This window comes from Ranitomeya variabilis, chromosome 4, assembly GCF_051348905.1.
Source record: "Ranitomeya variabilis isolate aRanVar5 chromosome 4, aRanVar5.hap1, whole genome shotgun sequence".
NCBI classification, from domain to species: Eukaryota; Metazoa; Chordata; class Amphibia; order Anura; family Dendrobatidae; genus Ranitomeya; species Ranitomeya variabilis.
This window is the reverse complement of record NC_135235.1, coordinates 496,521,743-496,544,477: the sequence shown is the minus strand read 5'-3', so window position 1 is coordinate 496,544,477 and position 22,735 is coordinate 496,521,743. Positions and strand designations below refer to the sequence as shown.

Genomic DNA, 22,735 nt, shown 5'->3' with positions numbered 1-22,735 from the left:
CAGAGCCGTGAAAATAAAAATTCCTCTTTTTTTAATCACAGAAATTATTTTTTAGCCCCCAGCTTTGTATTTTTACAAGGGTAACATAATAAATTGGACCCCAGAAGTTGTTGTCCAATTTGTCCTGTGTACGCTGATACCCCATATGTGGGGGTAAACCACTGTTTGGGCGCATGGCAGAGCTCGGAAGGGAAGGAGCGCCATTTGGAATGCAGACTTAGATGGATTGGTCTGCAGGCGTCACGTTGCATTTGCAGAGCCCCTGATGTACCTAAACAGTAGAACCCCCCCACAAGTGACCCCATATTGGAAATTAGACCCCCCAAGGAACTTATCTAGATGTGTTGTGAAAACTTTGAACCCCAAAGTGTTTCACTACAGTTTACAACGCAGAGCCGTGAAAATAAAAAATCTTTTTTTTCCCACAAAACTTTTTTAGCCCCCAGTTTTGTATTTTCCCAAGGGTAACAGGAGAAATTGGACCCCAAAAGATGTTGTCCAATTTGTCCTGAGTACGCCGATACCCCATATGTTGGGGTAAACCCCTGTTTGGGCACACAGGAGAGCTCTGAAGGGAAGGAGCACTGTTTTACTTTTTCAACGCAGAATTGTCTGTAATTGAGATCGGATGCCATGTCCCGTTTGGAGAGCCCCTGATGTGCCTAAACAGTGGAAACCCCCCAATTATAACTGAAACCCTAATCCAAACACACCCCTTACCCTAATCCAAATGGTAACCCTAACCACACCCCTAACCCTGACACACCCCTAACCCTAATCCCAACCCTATTCCCAACCGTAAATGTGATCCAAACCCTAACCCTAACTTTAGCCCCAACCCTAACCGTAGCCTTAACCCTAGCCCTAACCCTAGCAATAACCCTAGCCCTAACCCTAGCCCTAACACTAGCAATAACCCTAGCCCTAACCCTAGCAATAACCCTAGCCCTAATGGGAAAATGGAAATAAATACATTTTTTTTTTATTTTTCCCTAACTAAGGGGGTGATGAAGGGGGGTTTGATTTACTTTTATAGCGGGTTATTTAGCAGATTTTTATGATTGGCAGCCGTCACACACTGAAAGACTCTTTTTATTGCAAAAAATATTTTTTGCGTTACATTTTGAAAGCTATAATTTTTCCATATTTGAGTCCACAGAGTCATGTGAGGTCTTGTTTTTTGAGGGACGAGTTGACGTTTTTATTGGTAACATTTTCGGGCACATGACATTTTTTGGATCGCTTTTTATTCCGATTTTTGTGAGGCAGAATGATCAAAAACCAGCTATTCATGAATTTCTTTTGGGGGAGGCGTTTATACCGTTCCGCGTTTGGTAAAATTGATAAAGCAGTTTTATTCTTCGGGTCAGTGCGATTACAGCGATACCTCATTTATATCATTTTTTTATGTTTTGGCGCTTTTATACGATAAAAGCTATTTTATAGAAAAAATAATTATTTTTGTATCGCTTTATTCTCAGGACTATAACTTTTTTATTTTTTTGCTGATGATGCTGTATGGCGGCTCGTTTTTTTGCGGGACAAGATGACGTTTTCAGCGGTACCATGGTTATTTATATCTGTCTTTTTGATCGCGTGTTATTCCACTTTTTGTTCGGCGGTATGGTAATAAAGCGTTGTTTTTTGCCTCGTTTTTTTTTTTTTCTCACGGTGTTTACTGAAGGGGTTAACTAGTGGGACAGTTTTATAGGTTGGGTCGTTACGGACGCGGCGATACTAAATATGTGTACTTTTATTGTTTTGTTTTTTTTATTTAGATAAAGAAATGTATTTATGGGAATAATATATTTTTTTTTTTTCTTTATTTAGGAATTTATTTTTTATTTATTTTTTTTTTACACATGTGGAAAAAATTTTTTTAAACTTTTTTACTTTGTCCCAGGGGGGACATTACAGATCGGTGATCTGACAGTGTGCATAGCACTCTGTCAGATCGGCGATCTGCTGTGCAGGGATGCAGGCTTACCAGCACCTGCTCTGAGCAGGCACTCGGTAAGCCACCTCCCTCCCTGCAGGACCCGGATGCCGCGGCCATCTTGGATCCGGGACTTCCGGCGAGGAGGGAGGTAGGAGACCCTCGGAGCAACGCGATCACATCGCGTTGCTGCGGGGGTCTCAGGGAAGCCCGCAGGGAGCCCCCTCCCTGCGCGATGCTTCCCTATACCGCCGGTACACCGCGATCATGTTTGATCGCGGTGTGCCGGGGGCGGTCCGTGACCGCTCCTGGCACATAGTGCCGGATGTCAGCTGCGATATGCAGCTGACACCCAGCCGCGATCGGCCGCGCTCCCCCCGTGAGCGCGGCCGATCGCGTATGACGTACTATCCCGTCGGTGGTCATACGGGCCCACCCCACCTCGACGGGATAGTACGTCAGATGTCAGAAAGGGGTTAAAGTTTCCATCTAAATCTCCAAGTGCCGTGGTTCAGATGAAACCCCTGACGGATCCATTGACTATAATGAGGCAGCAGTGACTCTAGACTCAGTCTGGCCTCTGTTTAGTGGTGTCACGTTTTCAGAGGTGCACAAAACTGTGGTTGATGGCACATTTTAGCACGCCTAAAAAGTCGGACAACACCGGATCACAGGTCCTATGGCATCCACAGTGCCTCCATCTGCCTCATTATAAGGAATCTTCCACCGGGGGTTCCATGTGAATCACGTATTTCAGAGATTTATATGGAAACCAAAGCGCTCAGCATAGAGCTCAGGATAGAGCTCAGGATAAATGTGCCTTATGAAAAAAATCAACAATTTTTTTCGTAGTTACTTGTGCAGTAAAACTGATTAAACGACTTTATTCTTCGGGTCGGTGCAATTACAGCGATACCAGATTTATATCGGGTTTTTATGTTTGGCTGCTGTCACACAAAAAAAAGTTTAGATTTTTTTTGTTTTCATTTTTTTTTTTTTTTTTGCAAAAACTAGTTTTTGCATTGCCATTTTTTGAGAGCTACAATTTTTCTATATTTCTGCCGACAGAGTCATGTAAGGGCTTATTTTTTGTGAGACGAGTTGCAGTTTTTATTGATACCATTTTCGGGCAGATGACAATTTGTGATCAATTTCCATTCCGATTTTTTTTGTTGTTATTGAATCGCGCGCCACCGTCTGGGGCAGCGTTTTGGATTACTAGCAACTAACATACAAGTCTCAAGCACCTACCTCATTAGGACTATAAGAAGACTTTGTTGGATGGAATTATAAGGTCAGACATTAATTCATACTTGCATTTAATATCTGCTCGGACATGTCTCGTAGCAGACATCTGCTCTGATACCTTGCAGTCGAGATCCTGATATAGAGAGGATTCACCAGCAGGACAGTGACAGTAGTCTGTGTCAGTTCTAATAGTAAAGCAATTTCACATCTGCTCTGTCACATCCCACAACAGATATTAGCTCTGATACACCCAACAACAGAGATCCCGATATAGAGCCGGATCTCCAGCGGGACTGTGACATTAGTCGGATGTATTTCTGACCTCACAATCAGTAGTACGCACTAATGCAGTTTAATACATGGCAATCCTTGGAGATTCCTTTCCTGTAGCAACAAATGGAAGTTGCCAAACAGGCAGCTGGGGAGGTAAGGAAGTGCAGGCACCAGTGCATTATATTCCTTTGTGATAAAAAGATTTTTATCTCTGAATAAATAGTGACTATTCTGAACAAAAAAGATCATGTGTTCATGAAAAAATACACAATTGCAAATGTAAATTGCAAACAGCAGGGGGTGGTTGAATTGGTATGAAATCGTTTACCTAAAGGTACCTTCACACTGAGCAACTTTCCAACGAGAACGACAGCGATCCGTGACGTTGCAGCATCCTGGATAGCGATCTCGTTGTGTTTGACACGCAGCAGCGATCTGGATCCCGCTGTAATATCTCTGGTCGGAGCTAGAAGTCCAGAACTTTATTTCGTCGCTGTCATCGCTGGATCGGCGTGTGTGACACCGATCCAGCGATGTGTTCACTTGTAACCAGGGTAAACATCGGGTTACTAAGTGCAGGGCCGCGCTTAGTAACCCGATATTTACCCTGGTTACCATTGTAAAAGTAAAAAAAAAAAAAATAACTACATACTCACATTCTGATGTCTGTCACGTCCCCCGGCGTCCACAGGGTTAAAACTGCTTTCGGCAGGAGCGCTTGCTAATGCTGCGCTGCTGCCGAGAGCTTCCTGCACTGACTGTGTCAGCGCCGGCCGTAAAGCAGAGCACAGCGGTGACGTCACCGCTGTTACTGCCAGCGCTGACACATTCAGTGCAGGAAGCTCTCGGCAGCAGCGCAGCATTAGCAAGCGCTCCTGCCGAAAGCAGTTTTAACCCTGTGGACGCCGGCAGGGGACGTGACAGACATCAGAATGTGAGTATGTACTGTTTTTTTTTTTTTTACTTTTACAATGGTAACCAGGGTAAATATCGGGTTACTAAGCACGGCCCTGCACTTAGTAACCCGATGTTTACCCTGGTTACCCGGGTGCTGCAGGGGGACTTCGGCATCGTTGAAGACAGTTTCAACGATGCCGAAGTCGTTCCCCTGATCGTTGGTCGCTGGAGAGAGCTGTCTGTGTAACAGCTCCCCAGCGACCACACAACGACTTACCAACAATCACGGCCAGGTCGTATCGCTGGTCGTGATCGTTGGTAAATCGTTTAGTGTGAAGGTACCTTTAGAGATTGGCAGTGCAGTTGGTAGGTCTGGCACTGTTTACTTTCACACATTGGTTGGGCATGGTTTACTTTAGCACATATCACTAATTTAATTACACTGTACTAGCAAAACTGCCATGACAATGTGTGGACACTAGGACATTTTGGCTTTAACTTGAGAAAAATCTGAAAAATAAATGAGTTTCACATCCTGCTAAACCTGCTGTTTTTTCCCGTTAAAAATTATGGCAACATTTTTTGCACTTATATCTATGGGTGAAAAAAAATGTTGTAAAAACGTTGAAAGAAGTGACATGCTGCAGATTTCCAATTCAGTTAGGGAAGAAAAAAAAATGTGTGCGCATAAGATCTCTGAAATGTCATAGCTGGACTGTAAAAACAACTTTTAATTTGCATTAAAAAAACGCAGAAAAATAAGAATCAAAGACGCAACGTGTGAACATAAGCCTACATCAGTTAAAAAAAAATGATTAACATCTGAAAAGACAAAAGTATTTCCTCCATAGGTAGCCGATATTTATGTTGGAAGAAAACTCTGAAGGAGAAATATACTCACCAACTGGTTTATTTGAGAAAATGATGGATTCTGTATGTGCAGTCTGTCTGTAGCAATTCTGTTCAATGCCGTGTTATCTAAAACCACCTACAAAGTAAATAAAAACGTATGTGAAGACCCCAATACATCTAAATGCAGTCCCCAGAATCACACCAACTATGGAAAATTATGGTAATCTGCTGCACAAGTAACATTAGGGAACTCTCCAAGCACAAGAGATACTGTATTATGGCTGCAGTAATGGCCAAAATTGGGGAGCATGGCAGACAGATCCCATCTTTACAGTTCTCTAAAAACTTATGTTCTGCCATCTTAAAGGGTTGTTGCAAAGCTTCATTTTCGGGAGCACACTGTCACCGTTCCTGTCACGGGAGACCTAGGTAGGCAAAAGCTAACAACCCGGGCCCCTGCGATTTCCCTTAGACTAGGGAAACCCTGACTGACCCTCTCCCAGAGTTTACACTGATGGTGTGCATGTCTGGGCCTCCATCCTCATCCTGTCTCCTGTTTCAACCCTAAGCTGAAACCACAACCCACCACCCAGTGAGGAGACCACACCAATACCCACAGTTAGCACAGACAAGGATAACGGAAAATATACACCACGCCGCAGTCACACAGGAATACACTAAAAATGCTCAGGGCAAAACAAATACAAATATAGGAAGGAGAAAATATGACAAAGGGAAATACACCACCAGATACGAACTCTTTCTCCTAGACCACCACTCCAGATCGAGATAACCAAGCACAAGACAGAAGCTATAATCGGCGACGCCCAATGTTCAGCAGAACTATTTAAAGGCAGTGGGCATGACCCAGCTTCCAATCCGAGCACCAGCTAAATTAACCCCGGACCAGCTAGATAGAATCTAGCCGACGCCACTGAGCGCATAGTGGACAAAAGAGGAATTACCGCTGTCTGTCGGACGCCCTAGTGTGAACAGCGTCCGACATGACAGTACCCCGCCTTCTACGAGGGACCCCAGGGCCCTCACGACTTATAGGACCCAGCTTGTCCGGATGGCAGCGGTGAAACATACTGACCAGCCGATCCGCATGAATGTCCGAGGCTGGTACCCAAGACCTCTCCTCAGGCCCATAACCACGCCAGTGTACCAAGTACTGTAAAGTGCGGTGCACTACACGAGAGTCAACCACCTTGGAGACTTCAAACTCCAAATTACCATCCACCAAGACTGGAGAAGGCATCGGCGTCGCGTCCACAAGACCCACCACTTTTTTTTAGCAACGATCTGTGGAACACGTTGTGTATCTTATACACCGTAGGAAGCTCCAAACGGTAAGCTACTAACCGCCAATGACGACGGCGACCCTAAATGGACCAATAAACCTTTGACCCAATTTAAGGGACGGTATTTTGAGTCTTATGTTTTTTGTGGATAACCACACCCAGTCATCCACACTCAGGTCCGGATCTGGCACACGCCTACTGTCAGCCACACATTTGTACCTAGCACTCACACTCAACAGGCGCTGTTTAACTCTCCTCCAGACTGATGACAGTTGTGCTCCTAACTGGTCTTCCTCCGGGACGCCGGAAGAGCCCCCCCTGACTCAAAGTACAGAATTGAGGATGTAGCCCGTAAACACAAAAAAACGGAGACTCCCCAGAAGACTCCTGGCGGTGATTATTGATGGCAAACTCAGCCAAAGGAAAGAACGTCGACCACTCCTCCTGGTTATCAGAAACAAAGCAGCGTAAGTACTGCTCCAGATTTTGGTTCATACGCTCGGTCTGACCATTTGACTGAGGATGAAACGCCGAAGAATGAGATAACTTGATCCCCAGCCGTGAGCAAAATGCTTTCCAAAATTTTGCCACAAACTGAGACCCCCTATCAGAAACGAGGTCAGACGGAACCCCATGAAGTCTGACCACCTCCTGCACAAATACTTGGGCCAGAGTCTTAGCGTTAGGCAACGAAGCAAAGAAACAAAGTGTGACATTTTTGAGAACCAAATCAACAATCACCAAGATGACCGTTTTCCCAGCTGAGGAGGGCAAGTCCGTGATAAAATCCATGGAGATCTCTGTCCATGGCCTACTGGGTACCTCGAGAGGAAGCAGTGTGCCAGCAGGACGGGAGCGGGGCGTCTTAGCCCTAGCGCACGTGGTGCAAGCCGACACGTATGAGACCACATCCTGTCGGATTTTGGGCCACCAAAACCGACGTGACACCAACTCCAAAGTACCCCTAACCCCTGGATGGCCAGCCAGGACAGCATCATGATGCTCCGCCAAAACCTTTAAGCGGAGATGAAGTGGTACAAACGATTTGTTGATGGGAAGCTCAGATGGTACCTCCTCCTGGGCCTCGGCAATCTCAGCCTCAACCTCGGTTGTGAGAGCCAAAACCACAACACCCTTTTGGAGGATGGGTACCGGATCTTCCCGAGGTTCTCCCCCCGGAAAACACCTGGACAGAGAATCCGCCTTAGTGTTTTTAGAAGCAGGTCTGTAAATAACAACAAAGTTGAACCGCGTGAAAAACAATGCCCAGCGAGCCTGCCTGGGAGACAGACGCTTGGCAGACTCCAAATAAAGCAAATTCTTATGGTCGGTAATAACAGTAACCTGATGAACTGACCCCTCCAGGAAGTGTCGCCATTCCTCAAAGGCCAACTTGATTGCCAACAACTCTCTGTTGCCGATATCGTAGTTACGTTCGGCAGACAACAGTTTCTTGGAGAAATAGGCGCAAGGACACAAATCGCTCAAGGATGAGCCTTGTGACAACACCGCCCCAACACCAACCTCAGACGCATCAACTTCCACAACAAAAGGTTTCGATACGTCTGGCTGCACAAGAATGGGGGCCGAAACAAAACCGTTCTTAAGAAATTCAAATGCGCGCACAGCAGCCTCAGGCCAAACGGAGAAATTGGTACCCTTTTTAGTCATGTCAGTTAGCGGCTTAGCAATGATAGAAAAATCTTTGATAAACTTCCTATAGTAGTTAGAAACCCCAAGGAACCGCTGAAGTGCTTTCAGGTTATCAGGCCGTTCCCAACGCAACACCGCTTGCACCTTAGCGGCGTCCATTTTAAACCCTGAAGCAGACAATACAGCCCAAGAAAGGCAACTCCTGTACCGAAAACACACATTTTCTCAAGTTTTGCATAGAGCTTATTCTCTCTGAGAAGCTGTAACACCTGCCTGACATGATCTAAATGAGTATCACGGTCGCAAGAATATATGAGAATGTCATCTAGGTACACAATAACGAATTTCCCCAAAACATGCGAGAACACATCATTGATGAAATGTTGAAACACTGCAGGTGCGTTTGTCAACCCAAATGGCATCACCAAATTTTCAAAATGACCCTCAGGGGTATTAAAAGCCGTCTTCCACTCATCACCTTGACGGACTCTTATAAGGTTGTACGCCCCCCTGAGGTCAAGCTTGGTAAACCACTTAGCACCTGCCACCTGGTTGAACAAATCCGGTATCAATGGCATAGGGTATGGATCACGAACCGTAATCTGGTTTAACTCCCTGAAATCCAGACACGGGCGTAGTCCGCCATCTTTCTTCTTTACGAAGAAGAACCCCGCTGCCACAGGCGAGGATGAAGGCCTGATGTACCCTTTGCTCAAACTTTCAGCAATGTAATCCTTTAATGCTTGTCTCTCCAGACCGGAGATGTTAAACATCCTCGCTTTAGGCAATTTGGCCCCTGGTTTAAACCTGATAGTACAGTCATAAGGGCGATGAGGTGGCAACTCTGAACAACCCTTCTCAGAGAAAACATCCGCAAAATCCAGAAGTGACTCAGGAACGCTTGAAGTCACAGCAGACACATGTGGCCAGGCAATTCTCCTGGCAGAATTCGCTCCACTGAATTATGTCCTGAGTTTTCCAGTCGATAACCGGGTTGTGCATACACAACCATGGAAAACCCAAAACCACCTGTGCAGGAAGATTCCTGAGCACCTTACATGTAACCTGTTCGAAATGTAGAACCCCAATGTGAAGTTTCACCTCAGCCACAAACTCAGTAATCTCCCCCTGTGGGAGAGGAGCAGCATTGATGGTGACCACGCGGATAGGATGAGGCAGTTTTTCGACCCTAAAACCTGCTGTGCGCGCAAACTCCTCATCAATGAGATTTGTGGCAGAACCACTATCCACAAAAACAGTGAATGGCTGCTCTCTGCCAGCGATAATAACTTTGGCAGGGAGCATGCATTGAGAAACCACCATGGAGGATATACATAAGCTCAAATTGGTCTCCTCCACACCCTCTGAGCTTAGAAGTTTTCCGCCGTTGCGTTTTTCTTAGACAGCAGAGGACAAATGTTAACAAAATGACCAGTTTTACCACAGTAAAAACAGGCTCCCTGCTTCCTGAGCATAGGGGCTTGATGCTTAACATGTGACACCCCTGCGATCTGCATAGGCTCCGTGGGCTCACCTGCAGCAACCTCACGTGAACCTAAACCCTCTCCCATAGGCGGCGTCTCATGCTCCCCCTGACGTAAACGGCGATCAATGCGGACAACAAGACTCATAGCGGAATCTAGAGAAGCAGGAGTCTCGTACATCAGGAGGGCTTTTTTAACCCTTCCAGAAACCCCATGAATACACCGGATTACGTACCGGTAATGATCTTTTATAGAGCCACGACAGCACCCACTGAGAGGGGATCCGCCCCTAGGAACAGGAAACCCTACGGAGAGATAAAAGGGGCGGTCCCCCTCGCTCCCACAGTTTGGGTTACAGAGATTGCGAGGAACCGCCCACAAGTTTTAGTAGGCCATTCTATATTAACATTTCATCTTTGACTTAATCACGTATATTTACAAGAACCAATCACCCTTATCCGTGCTCATATGCAAACTAATATATAAGGGAGGGAAGTGAAGGGGTGCTGTCGTGGCTCTATAAAAGAGCATTACCGGTACGTAATCCGGTGTTTTCTCTTCGCCACGACAGCACCCACTGAGAGACTTTCAGAGATAGTTATTTGGGGGGGATTATCGTGTTAAGAACTGATCTACCGAAACACAAATCAGTGAAAGCAGATAGATCTAATCTATAGTGACTATAGAAGGTAACAGGCGAAGACCAGGTTGCGGCCTTACATATGAGTTCTATTGGAACCTCTGCTCGCTCTGCCCAGGATGATGCTATCGCCCGGGTTGAATGTGCCTTTACAGTCTCAGGTGGATCTTCCCCTTTAGATGAATAGGCCAGGTATATCGCCTCCCGAATCCATCGAGATAATGTGCCTTTTGTGACACCAGCTCCTTTCCTTTGACCCTGGAAGGAAACAAAGAGAGCCCTGCTCTTCCTCCAGGCGCTAGTCCTGTCTAAGTAAGTCATTACAACCCTTTTCACATCTAAGGTATGGTATTTCTCCTCTTCCTGATTTGTAGGATTATCATAAAAAGTAGGAAGAAGAATTTCTTGAGATCTATGAAATTTAGTACACCTCTTAGGTAGGTAGGAAGGGTCTGTTTTCAGGACGATTCTATCTGGAAATATTGACAGAAAGGGAGGATCTACTGATAGTGCCTGCATGTCACTTACCCTTCTTGCCGATACTAATGCGACAAGAAGAGCAGTTTTGAGAGTAACGTGTTTAATGTGAGCTGAGTGTAGTGGCTCAAATGGGTGACCTGTCAAGGCTTCAAGGACTAGATTAACATCCCAAGGCGGTATGCGGGGAATCTGAACTGGTTCTGACCTCTGGCAGGCTGAAATAAATCTAGTTGTCCACCTATCACCCGCTACATTGTGACTATACAATGCCCCTAGAGCAGAGACTTGTACTTTTAAGGTATTAACTGAAAGACCTACGTCACGTCCTTTCTGGAGAAATTCTAAAATGTTAAGTATAGGAATTTCGTTTGACAAGGCCAATGGATAAAGACTTAGAAACTTCCTCCATACTCTTACATATATAGAAGTAGTGGATCTTTTCCTACTTAATAATAGAGTATTAATCACTTGATCAGAGAAACCCCTTAATTTCAACAATTGCCTCTCAAATTCCAGGCTGTCAACCGTAGACCCTTCACATGAGGGTGGTTGAATGGCCCCTGGAAGAGAAGATCCTGATCCTCTGGGAGAATCCATGGATCTGAGATGGACATAGCTCTGAGCAGGGAGAACCATGGTCTCTTTGGCCAAAATGGGGCAATCAGGATTATATTGGCTTTGTCCTCTCTTATCTTCCTGATTACTGTTGGTAGAAGTATCAGAGGAGGAAAGGCATACGCTTTCTGAAATGTCCATGGTACCTGGAGAGCATCGAGAAAATCGGGTTTGTCGGATTGGAACATTGAAGCGAACTTTTTTAATTGCCTGTTGTCTCTTGTAGCGAAGAGATCTACCTCTGGTAAACCCCATTTTACGGTTATCATTTTGAAGATTCGATGATTTAAAACCCACTCCCCTTGGTGGAGGGTATGGCGACTGAGGAAGTCCGCTTTTGAATTGTCCACTCCTCTGACATGTAGTGCTAATAGAGACAGTAGGTGTTTCTCGGCTATAGTTAGGATGTCTTCGGCTATAGACATGAGTGTTCCTGATCTTGTTCCTCCTTGATGATTGATATACGCTACTGATGTCATGTTGTCTGACAGAATCCTTGTATGTGTTCCGTGTAGCTGCGGAAGGAATTCACAAAGAGCGTGATGGATAGCTTTCAGCTCTCTTATATTAGATGAGTCGTCTGACTCCGTAACCGACCATAGACCTTGGGCTACCTGATCTCTCATATGTGCTCCCCAACCACTAGGACTGGCATCTGTGAATATTGTGTTTGAAGGTTTAACTACCCAGGGGACCCCACTAACCAAGTGATCTGGTTCTAGCCACCAGGATAGAGATTTAATTACGTCTTCAGAAAGGGAAATTTTACCGTCTAGATGACCTTGTAATTTTATTTCCTCATGTAAAATTGCATATTGTAAACACCTTGAATGAAATTGGGCCCATGGTACTGCTGGGATACATGACGTGAAGGAGCCAAGGAGGGACATGCCTTGTCTTAAAGATATTAGAGGTTTATCTATTACCGACTGTACCTTATTTCTTATTGTCAATTGTTTGGATTGTGGTAGGAAACATTTTTGGCTTATGGAGTCTATTATAATTCCCAAGAATGTTTGTCGAGTAGTTGGAAGAAGTCTAGACTTTTCCCAATTCACCAACCACCCTAGCCTCTGCAGGGACGAGACCATATTACACAATCGTTGGTGACATTGTGAAGGGGAACTTCCTACCACTAAAAGATCATCAAGGTACGGAATTATGAGGGTATCTTTTACCCTTAGGTATGACATTACTTCCGACATTAACTTAGTGAATACCCTTGGAGCTATTGATAGTCCAAAGGGCATTGCTGTATACTGAAAGTGTCGTATACGTCCATTCAACACAATCGCCACGCGGAGATATTGTTGATGTTCTATAAAAATTGGCAGATGGTAATACGCATCTTTTAGGTCGAGTACCGTCATAAAACAATGGGGAGACAACAGTTTTATGGTGGATCGGATAGACTCCATTTTAAAGGTTTGATTCTGCAAAAAGGTGTTCAATTTTTTAAGGTTCAATATGGTTCTGAAAGATCCATCTGGCTTTGGGATCAAAAATAGAGGGGAATAGAACCCCTTTTTTTGCTGAAGAAATGGGACTTCCACCAAAACCCCTTTGGCTAGAAGGTTCATTACCTCCTGCTCCAAAGCCTCCTGTTGTAACTGGGTTTTTAAAGAAGTCAATAGAAATGAGTCCGGCGGGACTCGGGAAAATTTTAATTTTAGGCCGAAGGTGATGATACTATTTGCCCAAATGTTCGAAGTTATTTTCTGCCATTGATCTGAGAAGGAAGACAATCTACCTCCGACAGGCAGATCTGTTCTAACGGGGTTTTTCCTCAGTTTTGTAAGGGCGCTTCCCAAAAAGTGCTCCTCTCTGTCTGGTGTCTCTAGTAGCCCAGCGATCTTGGTTCTTGAAATCCTTCCTCTTGTTAAACATGGGCTTTCGGAACGCCCTCCTATAAGATGGAAGGTAATTATTATTAGGGAAGCCCTTTTTCCTCTCCCCTGCTTTAGTCAGGATCTCGTCCAGCTTAGTACCAAATAGGTACTCACCCTGACATGGAAGACCACACAATTTGGATTTTGTCTGGGGATCGCCTTTCCAGCCCTTAAGCCACAGGGCTCTACGTGCTGCATTAGTCAGCCCCGCCGACTTGGCCGCTAAACGTATTGAGTCAGCAGATGAGTCTGCCAGGAAGGCTGCAGCACCCCTAATTAAAGGTATAGAGGCTCTCAACTTGTCTCTAGAGAGACCGTTTTTAAGTCCTTCTTCCAAGTCACTTAGCCAGACTAGCATGGACCTAGCGGTGCATGTAGCTGACACAGCCGGTTTTAGGGCTCCCGCACAAGATTCCCACGCTCTTTTAAGGAGAGAGTCGGCTTTGCGGTCCAGAGGATCTTGTAGTGAACCTGAATCCTCCACAGGTAGCAGGGATTTTTTAGATGTGGAAGCCACTGCTGCGTCTACTTTTGGGGCTTTTGACCAGGTCGAGAATTCCTCATCATTAAAGGGATAACGTCTCTTTGAAGATGGTGGTAATCCCTTCTGCCCCTGGTTTTCCCACTCTTTTTTAATTAAATTTTTTACTGCTGCTATCACCGGAAAGGAGGGTCTTTTCCTTTCGGACAGCCCAGCGAACATTATGTCCTGCTGTGTTTTAGGGGTCTTAGAATCCTCGATGCCCATAGTGTTACAGACGGATTTCACCAGGTTATCTATACTGTCGGTGGGGAAGCACGTATCTTGATCCTCATCCGAGGAAACATAATCCCTAGAAATATCCGAATCTGCATTCTCTAATTCGGAAGATTGGTCAGATATGGGTGAAACATACTCTCTTGTCCCCTTACGACGCGTTTCTTTTCCCGAACTATGCAGGGCTTGTAGTTCTTCTCTAATCAACACTCTAATGTCCTCAGATTTAACCGAGGCCTCTTCCCGTAAGGTGGAATCAATGCATGGTTTACAAAGTTTCTTTGTGTAACTATCCGGAAGGGGCTGAAGACATATCGCACACTGTTTGTGTTTCGTTTTTTCAGTACATTTTGCCTAGAGTGTTAGAGAAGAGGGGACAGCAATCAGCTTAATAGGGTAGATGTACACTCACCCCAGTGAAGCGTCTGTGAAGGTACCGGCTGACGAGGAGGAGACTGCAGAGGCTTGCTCTTTTTAGAAGATCCGCTCCGCTTGGAGCGGCTGCTGCTGCTGGTATGGCTGTGAGGAGTAGTTGCGGTGGCCTCAATAGAAGACATCGCAGGGTCCTGTGCCGAATCCATATTGGACGCCGGAGCGTTACTGCCGGCGTCCTTTTCACATGGGGGCCGCCATCTTCTTCCTGTTGAACCCGGAAGTGCTAATCACTTCCGGGTCGCGGCCATATTCCATATGCCCGCGCTGTCACTGGCACCAGCGCCGTCTCCTCCCTCTCCTCGGAAGCTTTATAGCTTATACTTCCGGGGGGCATACTGGGGCTCCACGCCGTATAAACGCTCACCGAGGACGGCGCAGCGTTCCCCAACTACAGCGCTAACTCCCCGCAGACGCTCCGGATGAATTTCTGTGAGCCAGCACTCTCCAGCCCTGGCCTCACAGCGTCTGCCAGCAGAGGGGGGAAGCTGACACCAGGACCCCCGACGCTGCTTCCAGCTCTGGAGCCCTTGCCGTCCTCACAGGTAAACCGCGCAAGCGGCATCCAGGCTAGGCATCCTCTTCTCCGTGGATTCCCATAGGAACAGGAAACCAAACTGTGGGAGCGAGGGGGACCGCCCCTTTTATCTCTCCGTAGGGTTTCCTGTTCCTAGGGGCGGATCCCCTCTCAGTGGGTGCTGTCGTGGCGAAGAGAAAAAACTGACTCCGCAGCGTGGGATCATTCCATTGTGTGTCGACCGCCCAGCGGCGAAATTCAGAACAGTAATCCTCTGCAACACGCTCCCCCCTGGCGAATAGCGCGTATCTTAGATTCTGCTAGAGCCATTCTGTCAGGATCATCGTAAATGTGTCCCAAACCAGAAAAAAAAAACTCTCCACTGAGTTAAATGCAACAAAATCAGATGGCAAAGAAAACGCCCATGCTTGGGGGTCCCCGTTTAGTAATGACAACACCAGGCCCACACGCTGAGCCTCATTACCTGAGGAGATCGGGCGCATTCGAAAATATAGTTTGCAAGCTTCACGAAAAGTAACAAATTTACTGCGTTCCCCAGCAAACTTTTCAGGTAAAGGAAACTTAGGCTCAGCAACTCTACCTGTCGAAAGTATATATAATAAATACACCGGCGCTCCACACGGTGTTTGGACGTGGAGATGAGGGGAGCTGCTGGTGCCTAGACGGCTACTGTGCCAAGCCTGTCATATCAGAGGGAAAAACTTTGTATAAAAGAATATAGGTCACCGCACTACCTTACTCCGAGATAGAAAGTTAAATATAGTGCCCCCAAAAGGAAGAGAGTAAGAGACTTACTTGGTCGCTGTAAGTGCCGATAATATTTCTGTGGGAGCGGTTCCTTGGCAGAGGTGGAGCTAAAAGAGAATGGCTGCTCCTCCGTGCATCTGGAGATGAGGATCCGATCAGCGGTGTGGGATGGCAGGGCTGCGGGGAGCGTCCTCCCCTGTTGGCGCCTAGCCACCACGCGCACCAAAGAAGAAAACAGGCGGCGTCTCAGTCAGAGAACGCCGCTACACTGCAGCGGGGGATGAGGGGGCGTGGTCTGGGTGACGTCACCCGGAGCTGCAGGGAATGAGCAGGAGACGGAATTTTTAGTCAGTGTGATTAAAATTGATTTTAATACATATTCCCCTTTTAATGTAATTTAATAAAAAGTACATTTTTATCAATAGCACAATGTTAGATAATTGTGCTCATATTTGATCTAAAGGAGCATGGGCAATCCATTTTCCAACTGCCCTACATGGGTTATTTAGAACTAGTTCTTAAACAATCCACTAGCCGTTCTCCTTCTTAGCTTCCAGACACACTCACATTGAAGTACCATCAGACACATGCACATCCCCCCTCTTTTTTCAACTAGCAGTGGGCGGGGCTTTTTCTTTATATACTGAGCAAGAGACCGCCGGGACCTCTAGCCCTGACGAAGAAGGTCCGGAGACCTTCAAAACGCGTACGCAATTGAGGCCCTGCTCGGCATCCGTCTCCTGCTCATTCCCTGCAGCTCCGGGTGACGTCACCCAGACCACGCCCCCTCATCCCCCGCTGCAGTGTAGCGGCGTTCTCTGACTGAGACGCCACCTGTTTTCTTCTTTGGTGCGCGTGGTGGCTAGGCGCCAACAGGGGAGGACGCTCCCCGCAGCCCTGCCATCCCACACCGCTGATCGGATCCTCATCTCCAGATGCACGGAGGAGCAGCCATTCTCTTTTAGCTCCACCTCGGCCAAGGAACCGCTCCCACAGAAATATTATCGGCACTTACAGCGACCAAGTAAGTCTCTTACTCTCTTCCTTTTGGGGGCACTATATTTAACTTTCTATCTCGGAGTAAGGTAGCGCGGTGACCTATATTCTTTTATACAAACTCTACCTGTCGCTTCAGCTTGCACATTAGATACTACTAGTCCCTGTTGCTGCACTGCCCCCCTCAACTCAGTGACCTGTAGGGACAGCACCTCCAACTGGCAGGTTATGGAAGTCATGGGATCCATGGAATTCAAATAATACTGGCTGATTATAATGTCACGGGAGACCTAGGTAGGCAAAAGCTAACAACCCGGGCCCCTGCGATTTCCCTCAGACTAGGGAAACCCTGACTGTCCCTCTCCCAGAGTTTACACTGATGGTGTGCATGTCTGGGCCTCCACCCTCACCCTGTCTCCTGTTTCAACCGTAAGCTGAAACCACGACCCACCACCCAGTGAGGAGACCACACCAATACCCACAGTTAGCACAGACAAGGATAACGGAAAATATACACCACGCCGCAGTCACACAGGAATACACTATAAATGCTCAGAGCAAAACAAATACAAATATAGGAAGGAGAAAATATGACAAAGGGAAATACACCACCAGATACGAACTCTTTCTCCTAGACCACCACTCCAGATCGAGATAACCAAGCACAAGACAGAAGCTATAATCGGCGACGCCCAATGTTCAGCAGAACTATTTAAAGGCAGTGGGCGTGACCCAGCTTCCAATCCGAGCATCAGGTAAATTAACCCTGGACCAGCTAGATAGAATCTAGCCGACGCCACTGAGCGCATAGTGGACAAAAGAGGAATTACCGCTGTCAGCGTCCGACATTACATGACATGACAGTTCCTCCCGTTCAGAGGCAGTGCGCTCTTGAAGACTGCCAATTCACATCAGCAGCATGGTTGCGCCGCGGGCCGAACTGTGCGCTCTACAATGTGCGCTTCTCAAATGCAGCAGCAACATTGTGTGCACCAACAATCCAGCCAGCTTTAGATCAGTGCTTACAAGCTCCATTAAAAAAGAGCATGCAAACACTGCCTATGCTAATCCACGCTGTTGGATTATAGTTGTGGCCAGTTACCTACACAACGAGCACTAAACAAGAAAATTAAATTAACAATTTTAACTATTAGTGTTATGGAGACGACCCCTTTAAGTCCCGTACTAAACATAACACGGTGTATCAGTTTTGTCTGGAAAGTAACCACAGAGGCAGGGCCGCTTACCACACAGTCAGCATTTTGTGTCAGCCTCTTCAGGGTCAGGAGGGAATTGTAGGGCTGAACAACAACGTCACTCATCTCATCCTGGTTTGGGAAGACAGAGTAAGTCTGAACCAACTTCTTGGGATACCTGAAATTAACAAAAGCAGAGGATGGGTCCTGTGACTATTAGGCATACAGATCTCAGTCTGACTCAATATACCTTAGGTGGTTACAAGGATTGTATCTACTTCATACAGGAAAACTTAAAGGGAACCTGTCACAAGGAAAACGCAGCCCAATCTGCTGGCCCCATGTTACAGAGCAGGGGGAGCTGAGCAGAGTTATATATAGTTTTGATAGAACAGACTCAGCATCACCGGTGATTTAGTAAATTAATCCTTTGCTCTTTCAGGGAGTCTCTGACCAGTGGGCGGTCCTATCAGTGACTGACAGCTTTATCTGTATAAGAGGGAATACAAGGACAGCTGTCAGTCACTGATAAGCCCGCCCACCGGTCAGACACTCCCTGAAAGAGCAGAGGGTTACATTATTAAACCACTTGTTACACCGAGTCTGTTCTCACAAAACTATATACCGTATATCTGCTCAGCTCCCCCTGCTCTATAACATGGGGCCAGCAGATCTGGCTGGGTTTTCCTGGTGACAGGTGCCCTATAAAAGAAGACCTTAACAAGGCTTTATATCAGACAGTCATACACCATCAGACCCTGCTTGTCCACAAATATACCGACACCTACCTGTCATTTAGTCTCTCCAATAGGTAAGATCCTAAACCAGAACCAGTACCACCAGCAATGGAATGGCAAAGGACGAATCCCTGTTACAAAAAAAGACAACACTGGTCCATTAATTAACCACTGTAGAAAAACAACTAAATCGTGACTGCAGCACCTCCAACTTTCTATTGGTTGCCAACTGCTTTCACGACTACTTACCTCCAAGCTATCACTGCCATCAGCTTCCCGATCAATAATGTCAAATATATCTTCATGGATTTTCTCACCCTGAAAGAGCAGTAAAATTCATTGTACTATTACTTATATGCATAGGGTAGGACTTCTGGCTGGGAGCCCCGGATCTCTGGTGAGTGACACTGAAATGTATCAACACCAATATGACACCAATACAGTTGAAAGTGGCGGTAGACGAAGGAGACACAGGTTCTGTTCCCTAGCACTCACCGTCTTGTGGGCAAGCTGTCAGCGTCCCAACACAGGAGGCAAAATGGTGTCACACATTGTGCCGGCCCGCTCCAGCTTGCAAAGGCAGAAGACCACTTGGTGGCTTTGGATGTTGAAGGACAAACTTTGATGAGCATAAACTTTACTTTTTTTGTGGGGGCTACAGCACTCTGATGGTGGTGGCTGCGCCATTACTGAGAGGGGCTCTCTTATCATTGACGGTTCTTTTATTACTAAAGGTGGAACCCAAACGACATTATAACTCGGAGGAGAAATAATGACTTAAGCCACAGAATTGAGGGTAGAAGCAGGATGCGGCGTTTGGGTTGGTTGGGAATAGATGGGGGGGGGGGGGGGGGGGGGGGGGGATGTGCTGGAAATGTGGCAAGTAAAATGTGTCGGTCTTAGAAAGTTGTCATGGTGGTCTGGGCCACACAGAAAAAGAGAAGTAAAGACCCCAATCAGAATCAACATCAGCTGTAACTCACTGGACTGCGTATAACTCTTATATTATTGGTAGGACTGGTATCTATCACTATATGGCCACTGTATCGTTGTAATGCAGTTTTTTAAATTTAGGAACAGTTTGGTGATGAAGTTCAGTTAATCTGAAGTAGAATATAGTATATCGTAATCTATAGTGGGATTCTTGGCAATATTGGTCTTAATATGTTTTGCTTGGTCCATAGAATTATTTACTATGTAGTGGTATTAATAGTGGTCATGGTGTGGCGGTATTATTTTGGCCTAGTATGTCTGGTAATAATGGTCATTGTATAGTATTTTCTTTTGGAACAATATGTATGTGATATCTAGTCCTGGAATAGCAGCCACAGAGTTAACATCTAAAGTATTATTATTATTTATTGTTATAGCGCCATTTATTGTATGTATATAATTGTACTCTATATGTCATATGTGTATAATTTTATCATAAGTGGGGCGTGTGGTGTATGAGGAGATATGCCACTTGGGGGCCTGATCTTTTGAGACCTTAGCAATGCCGCTGCTTATATGAATGCACAATGCAGAAAACAAGACAGAGATTCTCTAATGTTACAGCATATAACCCCTAGTAATACAAGTGACGGCATGAGAAAGGGCCAAGAAAAGGAACTGTCTGCGTGACACTTGTCCTTCACAACATAGGAAAGACGTCAGCAGACTTTCCAAACAATGGACCTTTGTGGCAGTGTATGTACAGGAGAAGACAGGCCTTGTTTTCCCAGACTATGGAAACCATCTGTGCACTGTAATCACCTATGTAAAGACTATAATCTTCTTGTCACTGGATGGAACGAGTATGATGGTGTAGAAACGAAGGAAAGACTGGAGACAGTATAGAAGACATGATGAAAGCTGAAGCTGCTGTTATTATGAGAAAAAGCAAATCATGTAGAAAAACTGGCCATTAGGACAAGGACACACAGCGGCGGCCACAACCTATACCCCTGCGATAGCCAAAAGCTGCATGACGTGGCCGTTAAGTTCTAACCACAAACTCATACAGCCATTAGCCACCACATCCAAGCAGTTTTCGGTCCTCGCTACGTGCGTCTCTACCCTCGTGGCCTTATAGACAGCAACCCATTACTGCACACTCACCTGTGAAAAGCCACTGGCCCAGTTGTTCCCAGCGCCTCCGCCATGTTCGGACAGGTAGATGTTCTCGGGGTTATAGAGGTTGGCATATGGGGAGTTTAAGATGGAGTGAATAACTCTGGGCTCCAGATCCAGCAGCACGGCTCGAGGGATATAGTGCTCATCATCGGCCTAGAACGTGGGACATCCAACGTAAGTCAATGTCACCTATGACCATTCTGCTCGAACGTAGAAATAACCCCTCATAGAAGTAATGCTTGCTATCTGCACCCAGGGGACCGATATTCAAGGGGCATAATATCAGGCCACCAGCCCAACATCACATCATGTATGGAGTCTCATTAGTCTCAGATTCCAGGCCATGATTGTAAGGATGGCTGAAAATTGGACAATATTAAGGCCCCGTCTCACATAGCGAGATCGCTAGCGAGATCGCTGCTGAGTCACTAGTTTTGTGACGCAACAGCGACCTCCATAGCGATCTCGCTATGTGTGACACGTACCAGCGATCAGGCCCCTGCTGTGAGATCGCTGGTCGTGTCGGAATGGCCTGGACCTTTTTTTGGTCGTTGAGGCCCCGCTGACATCGCTGAATCGGTGTGTGTGACACCGATCCAGCGATGTCTTCACTGGTAACCAGGGTAAACATCGGGTTACTAAGCGCAGGGCCGCGCTTAGTAACCCGATGTTTACCCTGGTTACCAGCGTAAATGTAAAAAAAAACAAACAGTACATACTCGCCTTCTGATGTCCGTCAGGTCCCTTGCCGTCTGCTTCCTGCTCTCACTGACTGCCGGCCGTACAGTGAGAAGTGAGAGCACAGCAGTGACGTCACCGCTGCGCTCTGCTCTCACTGTACGGCGGCTCAGTCAGAGCAGGAAGCAGACGGCAAGGGACCTGACGGACACCGAAAGGCGAGTATGTAGTGTTTGTTTTTTTTGGTAACCAGGGTAAACATCGGGTTACTAAGCGCGGCCCTGCGCTTAGTAACCCGATGTTTACCCTGGTTACCCGGGTGCTGCAGGGGGACTTCGGCATCGTTGAAGACAGTTTCAACGATGCCGAAGTCGTTCCCCTGATCGTTGGTCGCTGGAGAGAGCTGTCTGTGTGACAGCTCCCCAGCGACCACACAGCGACTTACCAACGATCACGGCCAGGTCGTATCGCTGGTCGTGATCGTTGGTAAATCGCTTAGTGAGACGGGGCCTTTAAAGATTAAAGACCAACCACCCAGAAATGTGTCCTGTGAGCTGAACAATCAGCCTAATGGCCATATTGTATTCTCAGATACTCTAAAAGTGTGAAGAAGAGCTCTCTCCTTAATATTAATTCACTCCAACCACTTGTGGAAACCATTGGAAAATAATAGGATCATATAAGGGTGAGGGACACTGCTTGTAATGTATTTTTTACGGTATAGGCTACAAATTGTAACGGTGGCTTTCTCCGTAGCTCATCTATCTGGGATCTGTATATGGTAATAAAATATGGATGTGCTAGTCATAGCAGATATACAAGGACAACAATATTCGGACATCAGTATCTTTGTTAAAAAACAAAAGGCAAACCATACTTTACACTGTGACGGCATTCTTCTGCCAGTGACTAAATGGGCTTTTTATGATGGAGTGGATAAAAGGATGCCGATAGCTATTAGAGCCTATGGTAGGCATGCACATAAGGATAGGTTGGCATCAGTACAGTGCAAGTGGTTGGATGTATATGCCGAAATTGCAGAACACAGTGTACGGTGGAATGCTCAAAGACTAAAATGGACAAGACATTGTTAGAAAAAAGATCTTTTGACTATGTCTGGTCAGGTTTCAGAGGTACTGTATTTTCTTTGGAGGGGTATAAGGCCTCATTTACACGTTAGTGTTTAAACACATGTGAAAAAAATGGTATCAGTGTTTTGGATCAGTGTGTCATCTGTGGGTCCGTTTTTACCATCAATGTTTTTCATG

The 22,735-nt window shown here is 46.2% G+C and overlaps 1 protein-coding gene across 1 annotated transcript in view; it reads right to left on the bottom strand.

Moving 5' to 3' along the window:
- TUBG1 (tubulin gamma 1) overlaps window positions 1–22,735 on the bottom strand; it is a 45,582-nt gene that overhangs the window by 18,753 nt on the left and 4,094 nt on the right. The window contains exons 3-7 of the mRNA XM_077251995.1: window positions 20,775–20,942; window positions 18,924–18,992; window positions 18,726–18,805; window positions 17,989–18,115; window positions 5,256–5,342 (exon numbers count right to left, since the gene is read on the bottom strand). Of these exons, the coding sequence (XP_077108110.1) occupies window positions 5,256–5,342; window positions 17,989–18,115; window positions 18,726–18,805; window positions 18,924–18,992; window positions 20,775–20,942 (531 nt within the window). The remainder of the gene's footprint in view (window positions 1–5,255; window positions 5,343–17,988; window positions 18,116–18,725; window positions 18,806–18,923; window positions 18,993–20,774; window positions 20,943–22,735) is intronic.